Source organism: Nymphalis io, chromosome 10 (assembly GCF_905147045.1).
Source record: "Nymphalis io chromosome 10, ilAglIoxx1.1, whole genome shotgun sequence".
Lineage (NCBI taxonomy): Eukaryota > Metazoa > Arthropoda > Insecta > Lepidoptera > Nymphalidae > Nymphalis > Nymphalis io.
In genome coordinates, this window is record NC_065897.1 from 7,777,074 (window position 1) to 7,797,250 (window position 20,177).

A 20,177-nucleotide genomic window follows, 5' to 3' on the forward strand; every position below is an offset into this window, starting at 1 on the left:
TAAGTATCGTAAAACAATTATCCAACACTGTTGGCTTTAATATTGAAGATTGCAACATACAAAATTGTACGCGAACTGCAAAAATGAATCGTAATTCAACGCGACCGCGATCTATTATCTTACAACTAAATTCGCCATCTGTTCGTGATCAACTATTGGCAGCAGTTATAAAATTTAACAAGAAATATCCAACTGCAAAATTAAATAGTTCTCATCTAGGTATTGGAGGAAATACTGTGTTAGTATATGTATGCGAACATTTATCTGCAGCCAATAAATTACTACATGCAGCTACGAGGCGCAAGGCAAAGGAATTGAAGTACAGACACGTATGGGTACGAAATGGGCGTATATTTGTGAGAAAAACCGATAATTCTGATTACAAAATTATATATAACATGAACTGTCTTGATAAGTTAAATTAGTCATACTACTTTTTGCATGTTAACTTGATTTCAGTTGTGTAAAATTCAATCGATTAAATATTTATTATCAAAATGTTCAAGGTTTACGAACAAAAACTAATGATCTATATAGAAATATTTGTTGTTGTACGTATGATTTAATAATACTCACAGAAACCTGGTTATGTGACAGCATTCTTAATTGTGAAATGTTTGGCTGCAATTATAATGTTTATAGAAGGGATAGAGACATGTATAACTCTAAAAAAAACATGGGGGAGGAGTGCTGGTTGCCGTGTCCAATAGACTTATTTCTCGAAGAATGGTCCACTGGGATAGTTCTTGTGAGGATTTGTGGATCGTTCTAGAAATAAAACCATCTATAAAAATTGCTATTTGCGCAACCTACATTCCTCCACCAGTTAATAAAAAAGTCTTGGAAACATTTATGGACAATTTTAATCGTGTTACAGAACAAACGAAATATAACACACTAATAATTGGCGATTTTAACTTAAGTTGCATTGATTGGAACTTGGCTGATGGTCCCCATGATAGTTACCATACAACTACTTTAGCTCAATCTTTAATAGACTTTTCCCATACTAATTGTCTTCGTCAAATGAATCGCATTAAGAATGTAAAAAATAAAGTACTCGATCTAGTGTTTTTTAATGGTGAATCGTTAACGGTTACAGTAGATAATGCCCCTAAAGAATTAACTCGCATTGATCCACTACACCCACCCCTTAATATTGATATTGTCGTAACACACAATTTGCAGGAAAACTTGAGGATTAATCAAGATATCAAAAAATATAATTTCGCTAAGGCCAATTTTGTAGCTATAAATGAATTTCTTAAAAGTATAGACTGGAGTGAAAAATTTGCAGAGCTTCATGATATTAACACAATGGTTGATTACCTATATACGAAGATATATAATTCTATAGAACTTTACACGCCGAATTTCAAAAGAACAAAATCACCTTGGTTCAACAAAACTCTAATAAAGAGAATAAGAGAAAAGGAAAAACTAAGATTGAAATTTAAAAAATACAAAAATGCTATGGATGGTTTGTCACTTACGCTCTTAGAAAAACGATGCGATAGACTATCTATTGAGTGTTACAATTCTTATCTTAACTTTGCAGAAGAAAAGATTAGATCCAACAGTAAATTTTTCTGGTCATATATGAAAAGCAAACGCGATAAAAATGTTAACACCTATCCAACATTAATGAAAAATGATGAAACTGTAGCGTCTGATGGCTTAGCAATTTGTAACCTATTTGCGTCACAGTTCTCTTCGCTGTATGAAGAAAACGAGAGCAAGTACGATATGGACAAAATACTGCGAACCATGGATGCTACAGTCAGTTGCAATAATAGCCTACCTTTGATCCAGCTTGATGAATCCGAAGTCATTAATAAATTAAAGAATTTAGATATAAATAGGGGTTCTGGATCTGACAATATTCCGCCTAATTTTATTATAAACTGTGCCCAAAGTCTTGCTGTACCACTAACAATTATTTTTAACAAAGCATTAGTCACCGGAATATTTCCTTCTAAGTGGAAAACTGCGAAAGTAGTCCCTATTTTCAAAAGTGGAGAAAAAAATTATGTAAAAAACTATAGGCCTATTTCAATCCTTTCTATCTTTGGTAAGGTGTTGGATTCTCTAATATATCCATATATTTACAGTCATGTTAAATGTTTTCTTAGTACCCACCAGCATGGCTTCATAGCCGGTAGATCTACATGCACAAATCTAGTAAATTACTCCGAAATCTTATTTGAATCTGTTGATAGGAACAAGAGAGTGGATGTTATCTACACAGACTTAAGTAAAGCATTTGACCTGGTTCCATGTTCAGTACTAGTCTTGAAGTTGTCCAATTATGGTATTGTCGGATCTTTACTGAGATTTCTAGCATCATATCTTACAGAAAGACATTTTTATGTTGTTGCCGGCGGTTATGAATCGGTTGAATGCGATGTAAAATCTGGAGTCCCACAAGGGTCACACCTGGGTCCGTTGCTCTTCAATATATTCATAAACGATCTGCCTAATTGTTTTAAATATTCTACACCATTTCTGTATGCTGACGATGTCAAACTTCTTAAAATGATTGAAGAACCAAATGACACTATTCTTTTACAAGATGATCTGACAAGATTATACCATTGGTGTAATGATAACGGCATGAGACTTAATTCAGTAAAATGTTCATGGATATCATTCACCAGGAGTTTAAAAGAATTTCAAACGAATTATTACATAGCTGGTGCCCCTATTAAATCTGTGGACAGAATTTCAGACCTGGGAGTAATCTTCGACAAAAAACTAACTTTCATACCTCATATTGATGGTGTAATTAGCCGTGCCTCGAAAATGTTAGGTTTTGTAATAAGAAATGGAAGATTATTTCGAAATCCTAGAACAAAAATTATTTTATTTAATAGCTTAGTCAGGAGTATACTGGAATACGGAAGCGTTGTTTGGAGGCCACATTATGCAACACACTGCCTAAGACTTGAGAGGATACAGAAACGTTTTCTTTATCATCTTACTTTCTCGTTAGGTAAAGGGAAAATACTTCCTTCTTACAAAAAAAGATTGGAATTTTTCAAAATTCTTTCACTAAGTGATCGGAGGGATTTGTTGGATTTAAAATTTCTTTATAAAACACTTAACAACAACTATGATAACTCGTTTCTGATATCAAAAATTAAATTGAATGTTCCCATTAGATATCCACGTAAACCAATAACACCATTAGTAAGACCTTTCCGCAAAACTGTTTTAGGAAGCAATTCACCTGTATCTCGCTTAAGTGGGATTTTGAATGAGCACAGTGCTGTTTTAGACCCTTTTGGAGACTCATCAAACAAGTTTCACAAAAAAATATTGTCAAAATTGTCAGCTAACTAATTTATTTTGTTTATATTTGTATTTTATTATTTTACTATTATTGTTAATTCTTGTCATTTTTAACCTTGATTTACTAACAATTAATTATTTATAAGTTGTCATCTCCAACTTTATCTTTGCAAGTGGTATTCACCTTAATAGGTAATGCATTTAGTTTTAAGTTGTATTAAAATTGTATACCTTTGTACGTGTTGATGTATTTACCACTGGTGAATCTTAAATAAATAAAATAAAAAATAAAAAAACTGTAAACTTATACTATAAGGTTTACTAAAATTAGGATATTTAAATTGGTTAATTGTGAAATTGCGCAAGTGAAAATATTAGCCGGGTATTGCTGAGCACAGGAAAACCACTCTAATTAAAAAGCAGAACTAGGCAACTACACACAAGACTGAGTGAAATGCTTGGAAATACCTTTTCAATATGTTTACGTCCCGAGGAGCAGATAAGGCGTTTCGTAGTTTCGCCTGCTCTTGTACGTCTTCTTCATTTAAATACATTTCCCATAACTTATCCCATTCCTTTGGCGACGCTGTTTTCATTCCTATTCATAGACAATTGTAAAAAAAAAAAACAAAAATGCCTAAAATATTGTTTTCATACCTTAGAACGTATATAAGCTATACAACTAAAACTAACTAAATGGTTTCGATAAATTGATTAATTAGGCAATAACGAATTTAATCTATGAGTTTCTAGTTACCAATCCATTGAGTATCGAAGTTGCAAGAAAGTTCTTTTAATTTTCAAGCTATCTTTTTGTCACTATTATTATTACTATTATATTCCGATTTTAGTGATGTCACTTGGTGGTAGAACTTTGTGCAAGCCCAACTGGAAGTCGGGTCGATAGAATAAGTTCTAAAGCGAAACTCTAATTCCAATCGAAGAAGTGGATAAACAAATATTAGATTTACATATTCCATGCGATTTGCTGATAGGTCTGCTATATGGATTACAAACAGTTCTTGCTTAATATATCTTTATTTATAATACAACACTATTCGCACATCACTACTTATATCCAGTTTAATTTGAATTACAAAGTTCAGATTATAATTTCAGACATTAAAAACGTGCAAATAATATTACGTGAATATACATCTACTTACCAAAATAGTACACAAAATCTCTCAAGTCAGGCTCGATGGTAGTTTCATTCGGTGAATTTAGCCACGTTAGGAATATACTCCTAACCTTATTTTCAGCATCAGGCAGTTGGTAAGTTGTGGACAGAGACAATACTCGCGTGCGCAATAAGCTATCAATGAAATTAATTAATATATTACTTATAACTAAATATCGCCAATATGTTTTTTTTTCTTCTTTTACCGGCAGATATTTACGCCAGTGGAGCGCAAAATATTCTGCCAATGTGTCGTATAAATGAGATGACAAGTATGAGATCAATCGGTTTCAAATTATCTATTAAGTTTGAATTTTAAAACGAAATTTAGAAAATATTCGATTACTTTTCTTTTTATTCGCAATACACTAATTTAATAAGATATTTCCCTTATTACCCTTCGATGACACCTAAATTCGTTTTCTCCCAAGTTTGCGTCAAATATAAAGGCTTTACCAAATGTTGCACATATTTCTGAAACAAATGATATATATATATATATATATAAGATTTTTTTTTTGTAATAATTATAATACTGGCAGAATGGGAAATAGGTATTTGTTTTTTTTTAACTTTAAAGTATGTAATATAGAATTCAATATACCTGTAGATTATCATGAGCTGTCGTATTCAAAAGCCTTTCGGAGAGTATAGCGAAGATGGAGGTAGCGGTTTCCCACGGTACGAAATCATTTTCAGCTATTAGGTATGTAGACAGATTCAGAGCCGTTTGATACGGTATCACTTGAGCTTCTGCCAGAGCAAAAACATCATCTAGAAGGTGTGATCGATCTGATATTGTAAGCTGAAAATAAATATAAAAATAGGTAGTATTAGAGAAGTTTGGGGATGAAGATTAATGGTGCATAATTGCACCATTAATCTTTCATCATCAATTAATTCCCGTAAACAGAATATGCTGTATTTATAATTCTATCTGTGCTGAATGTTTGCATAATTGTTATTAATTTTATCGAGTAATGCTCGATATCTAGTCAATAATTTAAAAAATCGATCAGTTATTTTGACGGGTCTTTCCCATGATGGTGGTACTTGTTGTTCACTAAAAATATCGAAAATAACTCGACAAATAAAGTAACAAAGAGTGCAAACTAGTAAAGTAACTATGAGTAACAAGACAAGTCATTCCGAGAACTTTTTACGTTACATACAAACTTACGAAATGTTTTTAAAGCCGCTTTTGATTTCGCCATTTTGTCTAATGGCCTAATACAATATATAATAATAATCCAATTCTACCTTCTGTATACACAGCGTAATGTATTAAACATTACGTATATATATATAATAAGTATAGTATATTAATACATAAGTTTACTTCGTAAAATACATAACACTAATAATACATTACCTGTTCACTGCTGTTCTTAAGTTGCTCTGTTAAGTCTCGCCACATATCATCCGTGTAATTTACTCTGTAGTATCCAATTTGATTGTTATTTATCTTCAACCAGTCTTCTCCCTCTTCCAAAGTCAGCGTAACTGGTAATGAACAAGTCAATCAATACATTCAAAACAGTTTCCCAGAGTAGGGGAGGATTTACCAACAGAGACATAGAGGTAAAATTTGGACAAGTCGATAACACGAAATAATTCTGGCACTTAAACACACATACAAACACTCTATCGCACCTAACATGAGGTATGTTATGTGGGTATAACCATGTGGCTTTGCCAGAGTCGGATTGTTATTTTTCAGAAATTCTTTGCTCACGCTCCTTCGCTCGATACACTTGGACAAAGTTGCATCCCATCCTCATAGATTATACAAAATTATACATCATGTTATTAAACATAATTGGTTGCTGCTGGGGACAACTAAGATGTACTAATGACCTTAGTATTAACATGTACTCACCACTTTCAACGTTGTCCGGGAACCACAGTATGTTTGCTTTCGGACCTTGTTTAGTAGTATATGTGACTGGCACAAACCAACGATATCTAAAATAGTTTCAATTATATTATTACAAGAATCATTTATAATTTGGCATTCACAATCTGTCTATGTCAAACCTACGGGTGAAGGCGACTTACCATCGAGGAGACAATAAACTGCTATGTTTTATTAAAAAAATGAGACCATCACGGGACGCCCGGCAGATAATCAGCATGTTATTTAAAGATTTTATAATTAAGAAAAACTATTAGATATATAAATCTATCACACACAAGAGGCTAGAGAGCGACGGCTGAGAGGGTTCATGACACCATACGAGTCAGTCTTTTACCAGTCTCCCCCCCCCATAGATGTTTTTCATCGAAGATGTGAAACAGGAATCGTTGTTGTCTTACTTACGAATATTTAATACCGAAATACGCATATAACAATGCATAGGGACAGGGACAATACAATATATAAATGCAATATGGTGCCTTACTTATATTCCGAATCTTGTGTGACCACAGCATTTGGATCAACGAGGAAACGTTTTTGTGTGATGACATAAGTATTACTTTTGTCACCCCGTTTCACAGTTAGCAATGGGTAACCCATTTGCCTCGTCCACGTGTCCATTATATACCTAAAATTTTACGACACTTATAAATATTAACATTATTTTAAAAATAAATTGAATTTAATAATATTTATTTTAAATATTCTTTATTGCACTACAAAACTAATACCAAACTTATATACTTATACAAAATTAACACACACATTTTTTCTAAGTGTCTAATATTACGTTAGTATAGAGAGGTAAGATTTGTTTGTTAATTTTTTCCGGTGTCATAATCTACTGTTTTACAGTTTCAGCATTGATATAACCTGATATGCATATAATATCATGTATATTTTATAAAAATATATACTATGGAAAAATGTATTAAAAATTTGTAAATCACTAAATTTTAGAGTCTTAAATGTCTACAGAAAAGTGAGCGTTAGCAGGTATTTTATATAGGTAAATCGCAAAAGCCCTTTTTTTATGTTCCATAAATTGCAAAACAAAAGCTTGATAACTTTAATCAAATATTTTGGTCACACGGTAATTGGTTATGTAAACGCCAAAATATGTTTTCTTATCCAATCATGCCCTTAGATAAGCGTGTTAAAGTTTTCTGGTCTACATTATTAGTGTGGACTAAAAATACCTTATCACTTCCTTAAGTCTTAATAAATTGGTACAACGTTTAAGAAGGCAATAAACTTACATTAGATTTAATTCGGGATTGTTTTTCTTAAAATAGGGTTCCAAGGATGAAAGTAGATCCTTCGTAATGGTATTACCAAATTCATACTTCTTCAAATAGTCTGACACTCCCAAACGGAAGTTTTCTTCTCCAATAAATCCTTCTAGCATCCTCAAAACGGACGCACCCTGACAAAGTTTTAATTATCCAATAGAGTTTTGATATAACCCTTACAATTCTTATATTATATATTTTCTACGACACAAGCCATACTCCTCATGTCATTGTCTTTTACCGCTGAGCATGAGACGAATTATAAAAACAAATTTAGCTATTAAAATTTAGTTTTTTTTTTCAGCAGAGTTTGAGCCCACAATTTTTAAATAAAATTCAGGTGTTCTAACTAGTTAATATAACATATTATGTGGGTCATATATTATATTAAAAGAAGATATTTATTACATTTTCAAAACATTACAATAAATCTTGGTATGCATAGAAATGCACAAAGAATTTGTTTTCATTTTTAAGCCTGCATAATATCACTTACGAATTGATAAATAATAATTGTAAAAAGTGATTTAAAACGCCGAATTGGGATAATAAAAACAAATAATGTTAATTCTCAATATAAGTCTAGAGTTGGAAAGTTGGCAGTGTCACACACTCATGCCTAAAATATCTAAAGTTGTTGTTTTAGCCATGGCTAACGGTCCAGATGGCTTACCTTTTAGATTGGCAGCCTTATCCAATTGTGATTTAAAATCTAATTAATATTTTTAATTTGAATGTAGAAAACACATAGTAGATCATCTTCTTACCTTATTATATGATATTGAATCAAATATTGAAGTTATTTCGTCTGGAGTCTCAACAGTTTGAACTATGGGATGGCTAGAAAGTTTGGCGTCAATGACTAGCACTGAGTGTAAAGTCCTTGTTAGAAATTGGTCCAACTGAAATATTTAATTAAATTTGAATTATACATTACCCTTTTTTTTCTTTATCATCCTTGATTTGACATTTAAATAAAGAAGACACAGCATTGTGTAACGAATCACCCTCAAAATAATATTTATAGGTAAAGCCATAACAGTTTTTTTAGTAATAAATAATTATTATACCATTGTCCATGAAGGTTCTATAGCATTTAAAGATTTCACTTGCATATATGATGCAAAACCTTCATTCAACCAGACTTCATCCCACCATTTCATAGTAACTAAAAAACAAAAAAAAAAAAAATACATACTATAAATAAAGTATTATGTATATTATATTATAGCTTTCCCAGTTTTTATATTAAACACAGGACCGCGCCCGCAACTTCTAAAAATGTTGATAATTTTTTCGATAGAAATAAATTGTCCTCCATTTTACAACAGCTTAATCATCCTAATTAAAGCCTAAGTATTTATTGTCTATGCCAATGACAGGAGATGTAAAGATAAGCAAATTAGACCTTAATTGAGGTCGAGATCGAAAATAATGTGTAGTATTCATTATGGATTCATGCCAAACTGCTGTTATATATGTTGGCTAAGTTTGTTAAATTAAAGTGAATATAAGTAGTTCAATTTAATAAATAAAGGTATACCAGTTATGATAAGGAATATGTAATTGTAAGGTTTGTTTAAGCATATTATACTTAATTGAAAATTTTAACAATATCTTTCAATACAAAACAAACTGTACATATATCAGTTGGTAATTTAATAGTTGTTATACCTAAATTTCCAAACCACATGTGAGCTAGTTCATGAGCAACAGTGTTGGCAACACCGATTTTGTTTCTAGATGACGCTGTCTCCTCATCGATCAAAAATGAGGTCTCTCTGTATGTAATTAAGCCCCAATGTTCAGTGGCACCTGACACATAATCGGGAATAGCAATCATATCTGTAACAAAAAAAAAAATATATAACAGTTAATATAATGATATTATGTACTCCAGTTAAATATTTATGTACTCCAGTTAAAAATGTTACATGGCTTAATTTGGGTACAGTTTCTTGCAATAACAGTAACTTTATGAATACTTACATAATAACTTTTCTTAGTAAGTAGCCTCATAGAAATTTATTACATTCTTGGCACCCAAGATGGGTCTATAAAAATAAGAATTATGAAGGAAGAAAATAGGAATAATATTCTTGCTATACATAGTTTTGAGACATTAGAAAACCAATTCTACAACATATACCATATAACTTTTTTTATAAATAGAATTTAAATCTGCAATTGTGGGACACCGATTATTTTAGATTTACAACATATCCACATTTCGATACTTACCCAATTTCGGAAGTGGGAAAGGAACTTCATAGTATTTGATGTAGAATTCTGTTACTCTCTTTCCAATATCTTGAGCGAAATCAATCTTGTGAGTTTGATCTTTTTGTGCAAATGATCTCAGTTTAAAATTATTTCCGATACCATTAGCTATGATTTCAGTTTCTTTGTGATCAAAGTTACAAATGACAAAGCATGCTAGGTATGTTGACATTGGAACGCTGGTCGCAAAAGTGACAGCTTCGGTGTTGGTAAAGGAATCTATCTGTTTAGATATTTCCTGTAATGACATACATTTTAATATTTCAAAATAGATTATTTTATATATGGTTACATATTAGTATGTCATGTTATCATTGTAATAGTGATAATGATTGACATATTGTGTTTTTGTAACATGTCAGCAAGTAGGTTGTGTAAAAAATACTACTATTCTTAAATATGATAGCAATGAAATAATAAATAAGTAAAAATTAAAATTAATCTATTCCAGTAATTTTAGTTATAGAAGTGTGTTTTGCTGATTTAATTACTAGAATTACCTGTAAAAATTTATCTTACATTCATATTGGAAAGAGCAATATAGTCCACAGGTTTCACCAATGTAATGTCATAAGTAGCCTTGAACTCTGGCTCATCAAAACATGGATACGCTTGGCGAGCATAAGTTGGTTGGAATTTACTTGCTACCATAGTACTGAAACACAAATTAATTAATTATAACAAGAAACATCATATTATTCATCGAACATTAAGTACAAACAATTCTTTTTACCTGTTATCTTTCAGGTGAGATAAATAAAATCCAACAATATTACGAGTTAAGCTACCATTAAATTTAATATTTAATTGATATTTTCCAGGATTGTGATTATTATCAAATTGAATTAACAGCTGCTCCAGAGATTTAACTTCTAAATATTTTGCTACAGATATTTCTGTTATATCTTTATAGACCTTTACATCAGTGATATTTAAGAACTTGGTATGTAGGGATAAAAAGTTCCTTTCTTGTTTTAGGTCTACATCTATTTTGACATTTCCTCGGAAAAGACCAGTTTTTAAATCTGGATTTAGAAGCAGTTGGTACTTTACAGGACGAACAGACAACGGCAGTCTCTTAGACAGAGATACTTTAAGAGAATTTTCCATTGTATCGAAACTATTAACAGATTTCCACCGGCAAATTTGTTTGGTCACTCTAAAGATCACTAAATATCTAACACTTGAGATATATGCAAGTGTCGTAGTCATCTATTTAAAAAAGGATGATTTATCTTTTTACTACCATACTATAAACTGTCACATATAATGTATGGCCAAATAAACGAACAACGATTGCATGCAAATTAAAATATATTGCATATTTGTTATTTACGGCCGAATGAAACGTCACTAAACCACAAGTACCTATACGTCAATTGTCAAATTGACAAGAAAGGTAATGTAAACTGATCGTAGACAGAGAAACTAATAGACGCAATGACGATTTCCTTCTCACTTACACAAGAAAGAGAACGAAAATTACATTACAAATGGTTTAGACAGAGATAGAATTATCAAATCTTTTGTTCCTTATCGCGTAACCAGTTTTTGTTTCGCTACTTAAGTAGTAACTTGACAGTTGGAGCGTTCATTGTGTTTTTTTGTTCAATTTTCGCTTATTTTTATGTTACAAAACGATTCTAATTCAGTAAAAAGGGCGAGATACAATCCTTATATAATATCGAAGGTTATACAATGGTACATTGTCGTATTATTTCATGTTAAAGCGATATCAAGAAGAAAATTGCCGGCGTGTGTTTTCACGAGTAAATACGACTATTTTGTCCCTAATTATAGTTTCTCAGTGATGTTTATTTATGCCATAGCATGACGGAACCTTATATTGCATTAAAATCCTAAAGATAATAGGATTTTCCAGTTTTTATCATTCATAACCTTTATTATTTATTTATCATGTAAGTGCTGCCAGCGTCAGCTAAAAACATGTCCCGATTTTCGATAAAAAATATCAACTCGTCGACAATGTAAACAAATAAATACGGAGTCCAATAATAGCCTAAATTGCTTCGTTATATATAAATATGTTATTTTAATTTATTCGTTCTCCTATTTATCATTTCCGAATGACAACATTATTTAACATTCTTCATAAATTTATAGTAATATTAGATTCCGAGTCAAGAGGTTAACATAGAAATATATGTGGTAACCATTCTTTATTAATAATTTAATTGTGTGTTTTAGATTTCAACATCTGAGGATAATGTTAATCCAGTACCATATAAAGATGCTGAAGTACTATTAATAACGGAAATAAAAACAAACAATGCAACGGTTTTTGGGTCTCGTTGGAAGACAAAAAAATATTTTAATAAAAAAAATGTACAATAAATATTAAAAAGTAAAATTTAATAATCTTATTTTGTTTTAGTTAAATCCTGAAAATTATTTATCTCCCAAAACAGGGAATGCAGTTAATATGGCAACATTTTACGCACACATTGACAAACTATCTCTGACTCAATCGCGGTTTCACGGCCCTTTGGTCTATTTGTTTCTCTATCTACGAAACTGATTGATACTGACAGTGACAAATGACAATTATTAAGACCATCAGAAGTAGGCTGTGCTGCCAACTGGCAACACTTGAATTTTTACTATGTGATATCGCAATCTTGTAATTTGAACAAAAAAAGTACCAAAATGTAAAATAGAAATTAAAAATATATTCTTTAATTTAACGGTTTTCAAATCTTCAACATTTTACATATTTGTTTTCGGTTTTGGTGAAATTAAAAATATATTTTGTTTTCTTTGTTCAATTTTTAACAAAATATTTAAATATCGATATATTAATTATAATATAAAATAATAATTTTATTAAATAATTAAAAACTGGGTAACTTACTCTCCGTTTTTGATAGTACTTTCATAAAATCCTACGATTCCTTCATCTAATCTTCCAGAAAACATAATGTCAAGTTCGTAATTCACATTAGGTTTAATTTTATTTTGCAAATTTACTTGAAGAACTTCTGCAGTCTTCAATATATTAGTGGACGTAACTAATATAGATTCATTGTAGGCGTTTTTCAATTTAACCCAATGAATGTCTAAGTCTTTAGCGTGCAAATATATTAATTCTGTAGATTTTAAAACATCAAGCGAAATTGTAACATTGCCTTCAAAAGTTTTATTTTTAATATGGGGCCATAGTTTTAAAATATAATTAGTAGGTTTGATATATTTCGAAAGTCTTGCAACCTGCAAATAAAAAAAATACTGCTTTATTTACCCGATATTATTTTAGGTAGTTAAAGTATTTCGAAAAATATTTAGGATTATATAAATAATAAATAGGAAATATTAAGAATAAAGTGCACCTGCTGCATAGGTACAAATGGTGTTTGATTATTTAATGAAAATAATTATTTTTAACATGCTTTATCTTAACTTCAAATATTTGTAACATTTGAGTTTGTGTTAATGTTCTCTCATGCATAGATAAAAGAGCAAACATAGAAAAAGTTTTTTTTAATTAATATTATTTTGATAGGACAGTGTACATTGTTATGAAATATGTATATATAGAAATATTCATTATTAACTTAACTTCGGTAAATAAAAATAAGTAGGTTATCTAGCTCTTATATGAACAAGAGAAAATATTAGGTATTTCATTATTTACCAATATTTACATAATTCTAAAATAATAAAACCTTCTTAATCTTATACTAACCTCTGGCATGCTAGTATTTATTTGTTCAAGTATTTTTCTATTCGATTTCTGTCCGATTATCATCTGGTTCTTAAGTTTTATTGATCTCTTAAGGTTTCTATTTTGTATTGACAAAACTAAAGTTGAAATTAATAAGCAAAACGTTGCCGTCGCAAATAATATTAGAAGTTTGTTATTGAACACCCACTTGTAGATTCGAGGTGCCATCTGAAAATAATATGTCAATTTTATAACACCGGTAAAAGCTTGCATGTTAAACAGTTAGACTATGAATGATAGGAATGACCACTAACTCATCATTACGTCAAAAACCGGCTTCAAGGGTTATTGAATCAATCAATATTTGACAAACCGGTTGGCGTGGTTGGTAGAACACTTGCCTTTCACGCCGAAGGTTGTGGGTTCGATTCCCACCCAGGACCGACATTTGTGTGCATGAACATGTATGTTTGTCCTGAGTCTGGGTGTAATTATCTATATAAGTATGTATTTACAAAAAAAAAGTAGTATATGTAGTATATCAGTTGTCTGGTTTCCATAGCACAAGCTTTGTACAAGCTTAATTTGGGATCAGATGGCCGTGTGTGAAAAATGACCTAGGATATTATATTATTATTATATATTATATTATATTATAATAATCCCATAGTCTCTGGTTGCAGAGCTACTAGGGCCAAATATGAGAGGTGAACTTAAGGTGTATTAGTTTATAAAATGAAATACCGCGGAAATTTTTATTTGTATTGTGAAAGGAATATGACAACTGAAAATCACTGATATGTGTGTTACAGTATTTAATATTAATGAATGAACTACGCAACTTCAACATGTAACCATAACGAGATTGTCGAACACTAATTGTTTTATTATGGCATATTAAGTCCCACTTGTATAAGATTAATTTATGTTTATATAGCTATCTGACGTAATTATTAGTGTTCATAGTGTAAGCTTTAAAACAAGAAAACTTGTAAATTTTAAGTAACCAATAATTTATAGAGGAGAGCGCTGATGTCTGATATATTATATATATACATATATATACATAACATCGTAACAATATGGCTTATGATACTATTTGGGTTTTTAAGCTCAATGTACTATGTAATGTAATGTATACAGTCAAAATTTCGGTTATATTGACTAACATTTCAGGTCCGGCCGAATGCTGTATTTTGTCTTATTGCACTGCTTACGACACTACTTACACATACCGCATTGAGCGACCGCATTTAACTAAGTTTTTTGGAGAATCATGTCTTTTATAACGATTTGTATTGTAAAGTAAAAGTAAAAAAAACGGACGAACTACAAAATACTGAAATGTTAAAGCAACTCAAATTTTATAAATTAAAAATTATATAAAACCACACAATAATAATACATGTATGTATGTCGCATGTTTTCTTCGTATTATATTTTTATGTGAAATAAACAAAAGGTATATTTTTTATACAAGAATATCCCGGTTGCTATGACTAATACTAGGTTTTTATGAGTGGTCCCTTCGATGTCGTTTTAACAGATTTTGAGTGTATGATTATTTTTATATACATATGTCTTTGTTTTACTATTGTTTTCCGGTATTTTTGGTTAATTTTCCAAGCATGTCTACTTGTTTACGTTGTATTTTTTTAATTTATTGCAATAGTTCTATTATTATTATTTAAAATATTGTTGTTATCATTAAGTTAATAATTGTGTTGCCTATATACTTTTCAACTGCAAGTGAAATAGCATATAATAGTATACAACTATTTTTGTATACTACTCGTATTTGTGTATAAATAAATTAACAATCAAGAAAATTATTGTTATCAGCCAGTAAATTTCTGTTGAGGGTATGAATATAATAATAATAATAATTAATGAATCCCGTTGCTAAATTAAAGGTCGGGTCGATACTCTACACAAATACTCGTAATTAGCACGTGATAAATTGAAACACAAATGAGGCATTTGAATTCTACAGTGAGCCATACATGGTTTGAATCTAAATTCTCCTGTTAAACGTCTATGCAGGCGTAGTTGATGTTAGCGGGATTTATAATGGCGACTGTGAATCAGATGAATCAATGAATAAAAAATCTATTGAATCAAAAATTATAAAAGCAATGCAAGGGTCCATTTTTTACATTTAAGTTTCATTTTTTTTGTATTAAGTAATTACTAATATTCCTATTTCCTTCCAGTTAAGCTTAAAGTTTGTGATAAGGTTAAAGGGGTCAGGGTCGAACCTGCAAAATTTATATCGTTAGGCGGACGGTAAACCATTGCGCTATTGACGCTTTAAATGATTTTCATTGATTTTATATTAAACTAAATAAGTGCCTTGAATCCGTCTGTTATTTTTTCCTTATAAGAAATAATCAAAGAAATAAGGAATCAACGCCTGTTACAAGGGTACTCAATGGATAACCTATTATAGAGAGATAGGTACGATGATTGACGTATCTTGATATTCGTTCTATCAAATAAGATAATTTTCTTTATCGATACACTATCGATTCTATATTGACACCTATTTGGAAATAAAATTTAGGAAATTATACGAAGTCGCAATAGAGGGAGTATTTTGTATATTTTCATAACCTGTATGCCAATATATTTAAACGATTAATAGGATAATGAGGTAAGTAATTAATTGACTAACTTAAAAAATCACTCTTCGACTAATAAGGACACACTTGTAAAAATCAGTTATGACATATTATATGTTGTCCTGAATCTCGTGACGAGATATTCAAGGTCAAAGGTCGCGAAATCGTTTTTTTTTTAAATATAATATAAGGTAAAAATGTCGTGTCCGGTGTTTAATTTACAAATATTTTTTTTTAAATTATATTAACAGAAAAATTTCGGGTATAAGTCTCTAAATCTCTACAAAATCATCCATTCTAGAGATCATACTATAATTATAGGTCAGTGGCAAATAATTTTATAGTTAAAGATTACCTTGTCCTATAAGAGATACGTCGACTTTATGAAGTAAACACTTTTCCTTGTTTTTTATGTCTAATACTAACACAATGTAACTATTGCATTATTTATATTGATACCGATTCTGTGCTCCTCTACTTGATGATTTCATCGAAGATTTATTATATAAAATTATAATTATTTTATAAATGTATCTATCTGTTTATGACAAGATGACTAAGATAAATAATATTTGAACGAAAAAATCTAAGGAATTTTCTTTATAATTGTTTCCTCTAAGTGGTATTCTCTGATATTTCCATTAAATAAATAAATATATATACCACTTTATTATAATAAGCGTCAATTTGTAAGCATTCAACCAGAGTTCATATGTCATCACTATAATTATTTTAGCGTAAACATTAAAAATTATACGGATTTAATTAGCGTACGAACCTTAATGAGATCACTTTCACTTACAAATTGTAAGAAAAACACTATTTTAGATTAAACACGTACACTTAATTTCACTATATACAACTTTGTTAACTGCACCGAATCTCATTAGGACAGTGATAAAAATGTAACGTAAAAGAAACTGACTACTATACGCAATAGTTAAGTTACGAAATAATCTTTTCACTTGCGAACTCGACAATTGATTGTGCGATGACAGTGACTATACTGGTGGGAGGCGTCCTACGTTTATTATAAACGTAAATATACTTACGTTTATGTTAACACTATCACTCCAATGGTTGTTAACATTGAAACATAATCGTAGCATATCACTTGAGAAGTATGTTGAAACTGATGAGTACTATACCTAAAGTTTTTACTTTATTTGATAAGAAAATTTAGATTACATTTTGTTTATAGCGGGCATTGCGAATTTTAAGCGATTTATTTTAAAACACGTTACTTAAGTAATAAGCAGCATGCCAATATAAGTATTTAATTGGTAACAAGGATTTAGTTTTCTAGTTTGTCTGAATATCAGTCTAAAATTGTAACAGCTGTTTATAAGAAAATTAGAAATTTTGCATTACATAAGATTTACACGATCTCTTATTTTCATTGTTATTTGATATTATGCAATTTTGTCTGGCGTAACTTTGTACGTTACGTTACTGTTTTATATTAACCAATCGAAGCTAAAATATATCAAAAGTTACAACGATTTGGAAGATATGTAACAAAAGCGTTGTATTCGAATAAGTAGGTAAAATCAACATTATTCAAATGAAATCCTCAGTTTCTTATCGTATTATGATATAGGCATATATAACGAGAAAACAGTGTCATACTCGTAATATAAATTATAATCTATCATAATGCAGCGGACCATCACTTCGAATCAAACTTATTATTGTTTCTTAAATAGGTTAACATGGTTTTTAGCCAATAATGAAATATTTCCAACCAGTCAATTTAACCGTCGTAATCAATTTTCAAATCATAAGTCGGATTTCACAGTTACTACAATATCAAGCACCTCTAAAAATTTCTTGTACGATTTTGATTCATTTTTTATATTTAAAATAGGTTGGTTGACTAAGTGATTACCATCACCTATAGATATTGTCATTATAAGAAATACTTATTAATCATTAAGTACATGGCTAATGCGCCACCAACCTTTTTTTTTGTTTTTTTTTTTTTCGCTGGAAAAACGCATTTACGCGTTTCCCTTACATGAAGTGACTTACACACCAAAAAACCAGCGGGACCCACACCGTCTTTTCGGGGGACGCCACGGGATCGCTTGCGACGTCCCGACGGTAGGCCCGCCTCTGCAGGCCTCTAAATTCTAAGGGGTTCTCGGGTTACAGACACCCCCTAGCCCCGGCGACATTTACGGCGGGAGGAGAAGATTTGCATAGCGCCGACGTCTTCTCCCCGGTCTTCTTCGGCGAAGCGGGTCAGCGGAAACACTGTTCTCACGCTCCCGCTCCGCCGGCCTCCTTCTGCGACATGACGTTTTCGCAGAAAGAGACCATCTCCTTCCAGTACCTCTCGCTACCGATCATGGCGTTTATCACGCTCAGCAGCGAGAGGTCTCCGCCTACAATGGCCGCCAGGGAATGGATGCGCCACCAACCTTGGGAATTAAGATACAATGTCCATTGTGTTACACTGGCTCACTCGCTCCCAAAACCCCGGAAACTACAATACTATGTAAATTATGTAATGAATGGAATAACCTACACAAACGGGCCTGCACAAAAATTTACCACCAAGTAAATTATAGGTATAGTATGTATTGTATCGTTATTTCTTAATTTGATATTGATTTTATATTAAACTAAATAAATGCAATGAATCCGTTTGTTATTTTTTTCTTATAAGAAATAATCAAAAAATTATATAAGGAATCAACGCCTGTTACAAGGGTACTCAATGGATAACCTATTATAGAGAGATAGGTACGATGATTGACGTATCTTGATATTCGTTCTATCGAATAAGATCATTGTCTTTATCGATACACTATCGATTCTATATCGATACCTATTTGAAAATAAAATTTAGGAAATTATACGAAGTCGAGATGGCCCAGTGGTAAGAACGCGTGAATCTTAACCGATGATCGTGGGTTCAAACCCGGGCAAGCACCACTGAATTTTCATGTGCTTAATTTGTGATTATAATTCATCTCGTGCTTTACGGTGAAGGAAAACATCGTGAGGAAACCTGCATGTGTCTAATTTCACTGAAATTCTGCCACATGTGAATTCTACCAACCCGCATTGGAGCAGCGTGGTGGAATAAGCTCCAAACCTTCTCATCAAAAAGAGGAGAGGAGGCCTTTAGCCCAGCAGTGGGACATTCACAGGCTGTTACGGTATACGAAGTCGTAATAGGTTTTTGTTTAGTTTAATAACCTGTATGCAAATGCAAACGGGCCTGCAAAAAACTTCACCACCAATTAAATTATAGGTAGGTATAGTATGCATTGTATCTTTATTTTTTAATTTGATATTATTTGAAATAATAAAGGCTTAAAATTGTACAACAGCGAATTATGACCAACTCATACATACACCTATCATAAAGTCAATTCGAAAATGTTATTATTAGGATAAACTACTAATGTTACATACATTAACCGACCTTTACATAAACCGACCTTTTTGTATGAAAACAGATTGTTTGTTGTGAAACGCGCACTTGAGACTTAATTTAAACTGATTAATAATCTTGCTTTGTTCACTCTCCGTAATCCATTTATTGATTATTTTGCTTATCAACAGATGTTGGTACAATCACATGACTTTATTCTCTTAAGATAATACAGTTATAAGTATTACTACTATACCACGTACATACTCAGGCAGAGAAGCAGTCCTTCACTTAATATTGTTATAGGTTAATAATATATAAAATAAGGACACAGTGATAACACAACACAAGGGAATTAATGAGGAAATCAATTATTATTATTAATTAGAAACTGCAGCTTTACGATTTTGTTACGCACTCAATTGTTGCAATATAGCATCACAGCAAAATGCATGCGCTCTCTTAATTGTGAAAAATCGTTATTACATATCTTTAATGTGTGTGTTGGTTTATAGGGCGCACATATCC

The 20,177-nt window shown here is 31.2% G+C and overlaps 1 protein-coding gene across 5 annotated transcripts in view; it reads right to left on the minus strand.

The window, feature by feature from the left end:
* LOC126771009 (glutamyl aminopeptidase-like) overlaps positions 1 to 20,177 on the minus strand; it is a 33,898-nt gene that overhangs the window by 5,382 nt on the left and 8,339 nt on the right. The window contains exons 1-16 of one of the 5 annotated variants that reach the window (XM_050490637.1): positions 17,317 to 17,397; positions 13,665 to 13,871; positions 12,834 to 13,189; positions 10,481 to 10,616; positions 9,923 to 10,199; positions 9,356 to 9,526; positions 8,752 to 8,849; positions 8,449 to 8,583; positions 7,649 to 7,815; positions 6,874 to 7,017; positions 6,351 to 6,436; positions 5,844 to 5,974; positions 5,076 to 5,276; positions 4,869 to 4,945; positions 4,458 to 4,606; positions 3,760 to 3,889 (exon numbers count right to left, since the gene is read on the minus strand). In XM_050490637.1, coding sequence (XP_050346594.1) covers positions 3,760 to 3,889; positions 4,458 to 4,606; positions 4,869 to 4,945; positions 5,076 to 5,276; positions 5,844 to 5,974; positions 6,351 to 6,436; positions 6,874 to 7,017; positions 7,649 to 7,815; positions 8,449 to 8,583; positions 8,752 to 8,849; positions 9,356 to 9,526; positions 9,923 to 10,199; positions 10,481 to 10,616; positions 12,834 to 13,189; positions 13,665 to 13,871; positions 17,317 to 17,373 — 2,522 coding nt within the window. In that variant the 5' untranslated portion in view covers positions 17,374 to 17,397. Of the gene's footprint in view, positions 1 to 3,759; positions 3,890 to 4,457; positions 4,607 to 4,868; positions 4,946 to 5,075; positions 5,277 to 5,843; positions 5,975 to 6,350; positions 6,437 to 6,873; positions 7,018 to 7,648; positions 7,816 to 8,448; positions 8,584 to 8,751; positions 8,850 to 9,355; positions 9,527 to 9,922; positions 10,200 to 10,461; positions 10,617 to 10,694; positions 11,315 to 12,833; positions 13,190 to 13,664; positions 13,872 to 17,042; positions 17,267 to 17,316; positions 17,398 to 20,177 lie in introns of those variants that run through there. The other 4 variants (XM_050490638.1, XM_050490639.1, XM_050490640.1 and 1 more) reach the window with 4 other exon arrangements.